Raw genomic sequence first — 6,591 nt, 5'->3', positions numbered from 1 at the left:
ATTTACAGGTTTGACACAGCATTGCTGAGCAGCCTCATTCTTCTGCTGTGAGTCAAAAAGAAAATGATCTATTAGTTCAAACTTTGACACTGGCAGTCCCATGAAGACAGTGAAGCAGGACACAAACAGCCTGAAACTGTGACCTATTCCAGTGTTTCAGTGTTCCTTCCAACTAATGTTAGATACACTGTAAAAAGCACAAAACTTCCATCCAACAATCAAACACAAGCCCAGGTTTGGTGCAAAAGTGCAAACAGCCAGAACCCGTTTCAGGGAAACAACTCTCTTGTCCACCAGGAAAAATCCCAACATAAAGGCATCAAGCTGGGGGAAACAGATGTATCCACCCTTGGGTTATCACCAGGGCCTCCAACTTTGGCTGCCACCGAACCCACACTCTCTGTGGAGCCCCTCCCCTGGGGCTGGTCCAGCTTAGAGCCTCAGAAAGCCCATCCCACGTACCCAGACATGGTCCACGGGTCAATGCAGCATGGATGTCTTCTGATTCATTCTTAGTCTTACCCCTCACTCAGGACCAGTGTGTATATAGAGACCCTACCAGGGGCAAATTACCATTGAAAACAGAGCTCCTGGTATCATTTGGCACCATATCCCTCCACCATGATAAGGTGAAGATTCGTGGAGGAACATTGCATCAAGTAGTTCCTGAATTATCTCTAAACATGTCCATGAGTTAATCAGTGAAGAAGCAAACGTATCACCTGTGTAAAGCAAAGTGAGCCTCATTCCTGTGTTTGTTCTGGCATATTGTGAAACCAGTTCGGTGAGTTTCTTTTCAGGAAACTGGAAACAGCCAAAGCAAAACCAGTTTGGTCCAAAGAATTCAGCCTTCACGTTATCATCAAGAGGAACAATTCTAACTAGATTCCAGCTTCGTATAAAAGAGCATCCAGTCAGTCAGTCAGTCAGCAGGTGTTTCCAGTTCAGGTACAGTTGAGTCCTTCTTTTCTGAGCAGTCTGAGCTCTTTAATCAGAGGACAACCAGGACTCAGCATCTCTGCTGTAAGTCTCTGATTCTTCATTTCTCATTTGTCTTAGCAGCAGCAGTAGATGTTGTTTCTGTTTTACTTTGAAGGTTTTTCTTTCATCTGTCACATCAGAGATGGAGAATGTTGCAAAGAAAGAAGACATGAGAGGAAAATGATTACTTTGTTTTCATACTGTGAAACATCTTGGGACAGAAATTAAATTATTCAGATTTTATGTTGGTGAAAGTGTTAAGTCTGCAGTACTGTGGTAAAGCTGAGAGGAGTAAACTCGGACTGGTGAAGAGTAGCTGTGCTGTTTGCATATATTTAATCAGAGATCGTTTAACTGTAAGGTGCTGTTTGAGTCAATTCACCAAATTCTAGGTTTTTCGGTTGTTCGTAGTGGCTAGAAGCTGGAAATATGTAACATCTGAATTCGGTCGGCTAAATCCACAAAGAGCAGCTTCAGCTGATCACAACCTGGATACAAAGAAAAACTGAGTGGAGCTTCCAGTACAGTGTCTCTTTTCCAAGTCCCCCACCTGCCCCACTGCGCCTGGGCTCAGAGTTTCCACACCTGCCAAATCTCACTCTGATGCCTGATTAGGATCCCGTGTATCTACATTCAATAGTCTTCAGGTTTATTAGGCTCAAGTCTTATCATCTATTAATCAGTATCAGCAACACATTTTCTCATTAATAATTTTTTTTAAAGATCAGTCCTGAATAATCCACAAGAAGCAGAGCTGATGTGACACATTCTGTTCCTCCAGCTCAAAATGTCCTCTGATTTCTTTCTAGGTCAAAGATGGAGACGTGGACAGACAGTCAGGGTAAAAAAGTATGTGACTGTATAATTCATATTAGATATGTTGAATGTTTGATCTTAGCCTCTTGTAGTAACTTCCAAACCAATAATAATTTGTCTCTCAGATTTATCCAGTGACTCAACGATCACAGACAAATCGCATCGCCCTGCTGATCAATATTGAAACGTTTAATACAAGTTTATACAAATGTAGAGCTGCGAAAGATGAGAAAGTCATGCAAAATCTACTTCAAACTCTTGGATATGAGGTAGTGAGATGTGGGGACATTACTGCAAAGGTAACTTTTAAAAGCAGAAAATATTTCTTCACTTGCACCCAGTTTTACAAACTGGTTAAACGATCCAGTGACTGATTTCTTCTCACAGATGATCGATAAACCTCTGAAAGAATTTTCTGAACACCCAAAACTGGCCCTCACAGACAGTGTGTTTGTGACTTTGTTGTGTTATGGAGGCACAGGAAGTGAGGAGTTTGAAATTGACCAAATCTTTCAGCACTTAAACACAAAGAACTGTCCTGCACTGAAGGACAAACCAAAGATCATCATTATTCACGCCTGCAGAGGAGGTGATTCTCATCTGTCCTCACACACCCAGCAAACAGCATGAATGAATCTTGAATGAATTTACTGTTAATATTTGTTCATTTGAAAAGGTAAAAGATCAAGATTCAGTAAGTCTGTGTGTTTGTTTCAGTGGGGGAGGAATCGGCGGATTTACTTGATAGAAAACCATTTGTGCCGACAGACGACATCGAATCTCTGTCAGTGAACTCTGTCAAAGGTCCTCGGACACACAATGAAAAGGATTTCATCATTTTTCATTCCAGCACCACTTGTAAGTGCACCACCTTCCAATAAGTAACATTTATAACAATCAAACACCGCCTGACTACAGATATGATCTGGTTCTGTTTGCTTGCAGACACAGGTTCATACACTCATGAAACATACGGTTCTGCCTTTATCCAACACATCTTTGAGGCTGTCAAAAAGCACTGCCTTAGAGATGACATTGAGGAAATATTCAGAACGGTAAGTTTGGCAAGTGGAATATATGGAAAACACAAATACATACTACAAGAGGCTATCTATCTATCTATCTATCTATTAGGGGTGCAACGATACACAAAATTCACGGTTCGATATTTTTTCGATACAAAAAAAATGTTCATGCCTTTTTAATTTGTCATTTATTAAAATTATAAATATATATTTTAACCCAAAAGTACAGTTTTTAAATTTAATGTTGCTGAAACAACAAAGTAATAAAAAAATTAATCTGATGAAATGTCTCTTTCCAAAATAAAAGCTCTACTATACGCTTCTTCTGGGCTATATTCTCAGCAGCATATTAAACATATCAGGTCCCCATAAGGAGAATCATGTGCTAACGGCTGTCTAAATGACTCGGGTAAAGTTTGTAGCATGCGTGCTTGTTGTTTTTGTCTGCTTCCACTTGTCTTTGCACTAGGATGATGTCGGAGTAAATGTGCAGTCATATTCGTTGTGTTCCCACTAGTGCTGTCAGCGTTAATCTCGTTGAAATAACATTAACGCCATAACGCTGCAAATCTCCGTTAACGAGCTACCACGGATCGCCCCGTGCGTGGGGTTGGACAGCCAACACGTTAACGAGCTAACTGCGCTAACGCACTAGTTCCCACCCATGTAATTGAGCATTGCGGCACATCCAACATACTGTTTTACTTTAGTCCATGACGCGCTTACCTTCAGGGTCATACGTCACATGAAAACCAAAATAGTTCCAAACGACAGATCTGAATGAGGGTGGGGGAGGTTCAATTTGTTGCAACGAGCTTAGCTTCTGTCTCGCTAGCTTGCCCTGCGCTCAGTGAATCTGCGTTCGACTACTCCGCCTAGGCTGCACTGTCGAGCGCAGATCCACTGAGCGCTCAACACAGACAGCACCGTCAGAAGGAAAGTTGATAAAATAAATTAAAAATGTTGTATTGTTCGATACATATGTGTACCGAACCGAAAGCACTGTATCGAACGGTTCGATATCGATACGAGTATCGTTGCACCCCTAATATCTATCTATCTATCTATCTATCTATCTATCTATCTATGTGTGTGTGTGTGTGTGTGTGTGTGTGTGTGTGTGAAAGCATTACAGGCACTCCTTTAGCCTGTAATGCTTTCAATAAATTCTAACCAACAGGTCATGCAAAGCTTTGAAGAATTCCCATCTGAACAGATGCCAACCAAAGAGAGAGACACTCTGACAAAGCGCTTCTACATGTTTCAAAGTTAGTGTTGCAGATTTTTGATGTGACTTTAAGATATTGTGTTGTTTTGGGATGACAGGACACATGAGACTGCATGAAATGTTCAGTGTGGTTTTTTCACATCGATGAGCGACTGATGGAACTAAAAAGTAATGATGATGATGATGATGAACAAAACAGAAAGTATCCCACAACATTAATTTCCCAGTGGACAGTTCTGTGTGGCATCAGTCCATATGAGAGACCTCCATGATCCCACAGGGCAGGAAGCCGGTGCATGGCTCACAGTGTTTCATTGTGTTTGTGTTTTCTATCCAGCTATGCTTTTACTGCATTGTCAGTGTGTTTGGGGCTATTGTCATGCTGAAAAATGAAACCATTGACAACCGGAAGCTTTCCTGATGCTACTTTAAGGTGGCTGAAAAATCTGATGGAACTTTTCTGAGTTCACAGTTCACCTGATCAACACACCAGCTGTCAACAACTGTACCATCCATGCTCCAGTTATGTTGAGTCTTCCCAGGCACCTCAACCCCTACTCACATCTCGCGTCCGGTGATCTCAATGGGTCACATGATAGAGTGACGCAAGGTTTCCCCATAGTTTCATCCAAAACCTCTGCTGATAATGACCCACACCTTTTTTTATAACTTGGATCTTGTGATGAGGCACATGATCAATAGTGTGCTAATGATCCTCTTAAGTGGAGAACTCCCACTAGAGTTTAAATACCAAAGGAGAAACCTCTTCAAAAAACTTAATGAGGTCCAGTCGCCGTCTTCCAAAGCAGCTTAGATTGAATAAACGGTAAATGGACTGGTTCTTATTCAACTCAACACAACGTGCTTTATGCAACTTGCCTCATTCACCTATTCTTTATAAGAGCTTTCTATCTAACATGCACACATATTTATATTCTGATGGATGCGTTGAATCCATCAATCTTCTTCAGTAGTTTATGTAGATAATTACTAAAAATGACCATGACAAGCAGAGGACGAATGTCAGCACATCAAAGTCTCTTGGTGGCTTTACTGCTTTCACTCAGCTGATATATGAGGAAAAAACACTTTGAGTTCCTACTTTTGTTCTATTTCATTCAAAAACACAAAACATGTAGGTGTTGTGAAAATTTTAATATTTGATTTTAAAAGAGCAATTCTGATTCAAGATGCACCTGAAGAAGTGAAGCAGTGGTCTGCAGGAAAGGAGTCTCTAAACAGGTATGAACAGATCCCTTCACTCAGCCTGTTTGTTTTATGCAGATGTAAGAGTTACATGAAGTCTTCCCTCTGTCACAGTATGAGTGATGCAATGTCCATGTTAGCATGTTCGCAACGACTGTGCTGGTTTGACCCCTCCTCTCCCTGCAGGGTGGAGCCTGATGGCGTCCGACGGGTGCGCTCGGATCTGAAGAAGTGTAAGTTTGATTTATGATGATTCTTGGAAACAAAACCATCTTTAAACTACTGTGTCGCTCATTTATATCTCTGATATCAGGAGTCACCATCAAAGAGCCGATCAATGAATAGATGATCGATCAATAACTGCAGCTGGATTTATTTGTTCTCTCTATCAGATTCCTATCAACTCACAATCGACCCAAACACAGTGTACAAATGGATCCACCTGTCTGACAGCAACAGAAAGCTGATGCGTTTGAATGCACAGCAGCCGTATCCTGATCATCCAGAGAGATTCGACCGCCCTCAGCTGCTGTGCACAGACGGGCTGACTGGTCATTGTTACTGGGAGGTGGAGTGGAGTGGATATGTTTCTATAGCAGTGAGCTACAAAGGAATCAAACGGAGAGGACACAGTGATGACTGCTTGTTTGGACTGAACAGTCAGTCCTGGAGTCTGGACTGCTCTTACTCTTACTCTGTCTTGCATGATAACACAGAAACCTTCATCCCCAAAGACGTTATCTCTAACAGAGTAGCCGTGTATGTGGACCATCCTGCTGGCACTCTGTCCTTCTACAATATCTTCTTGGACTCTCTGATCCACCTCCACACCTTCAGCACCACATTCACTGAACCTCTGTATCCTGGATTTGGAGTCTGGTCTCATAATTCTTCAGTGAGAATAATGAAGCCAGTCCATGTGCACTGCTATCCTCCAACAGAGTAGCAGTGTATGTGGACCGTCCTGCTGGCACAGCTTTTCCTCTGACACTGCAAACAACCTCTATCCTGGATTTGAAGCTTGGTTTCATAATTCTTCAGTGACTCTGTGCTTAGTTCAGTATAAAACTCTGAAAAGCACTGCTAAATAGACCTTTCAGTCTGCATCTTGCACTCAAAAACACTTTCAGATTCATGGATTCAATGATTTAATGTTTTAAACTCCTCTAAATGATTCCTTCTTAATTTCAATCCGTTGAAGATTGAAGCTTCCAGCAACCGTAGAGTGTGAGCCAGGGTACAACCTGGACAGGTCACAAATCTGAGACAGGGCTGACATTAACTTTATTCCACTAACTGCATGTCTTTGGACTGTGAGAGGAAGCTGGAGCACCC

General features: G+C 41.7%; 1 protein-coding gene across 2 annotated transcripts; it reads left to right on the top strand.

Annotated features, from left to right (window-relative positions):
• The first annotated feature begins 596 nt into the window (after positions 1–596).
• LOC146496906 (caspase-1-like) lies at positions 597–6,271 on the top strand. Of its 2 annotated transcripts, XM_085140813.1 has the most exons (10): positions 597–1,023; positions 1,791–1,830; positions 1,923–2,096; positions 2,185–2,386; positions 2,515–2,655; positions 2,743–2,852; positions 4,003–4,090; positions 5,241–5,292; positions 5,443–5,489; positions 5,649–6,271. In XM_085140813.1, exons 2-10 carry the CDS (start codon positions 1,798–1,800, stop codon positions 6,200–6,202), a joined length of 1,401 nt encoding a protein of 466 aa, XP_084996939.1. In that variant the 5' UTR covers positions 597–1,023; positions 1,791–1,797; the 3' UTR covers positions 6,203–6,271. The 2 variants fall into 2 exon arrangements, with proteins under 2 accessions (XP_084996939.1, XP_084996937.1); XM_085140811.1 differs by having other exon boundaries at positions 5,241–5,489.
• The last annotated feature ends 320 nt before the right edge of the window (positions 6,272–6,591 follow it).

The sequence above is a fragment of the Neolamprologus multifasciatus genome, chromosome 18 (genome assembly GCF_963576455.1).
Source record: "Neolamprologus multifasciatus chromosome 18, fNeoMul1.2, whole genome shotgun sequence".
NCBI classification, from domain to species: domain Eukaryota; kingdom Metazoa; phylum Chordata; class Actinopteri; order Cichliformes; family Cichlidae; genus Neolamprologus; species Neolamprologus multifasciatus.
Note: the sequence above shows the minus strand (reverse complement) of the source record. Positions and strands in the feature narration are given on the sequence as shown.

Excerpts from the sequence above, each read along its gene's own strand:
- LOC146496906 (XM_085140811.1), top strand. The coding sequence starts at position 1,798 with ATGGAGACGTGGACAGACAGTCAGGGTAAAAAA. Across the intron at positions 2,097-2,184 it reads GTGGGGACATTACTGCAAAG|ATGATCGATAAACCTCTGAA; the intron begins GTAACTTTTAAA and ends TTCTTCTCACAG. Across the intron at positions 2,853-4,002 it reads TTGAGGAAATATTCAGAACG|GTCATGCAAAGCTTTGAAGA; the intron begins GTAAGTTTGGCA and ends TCTAACCAACAG.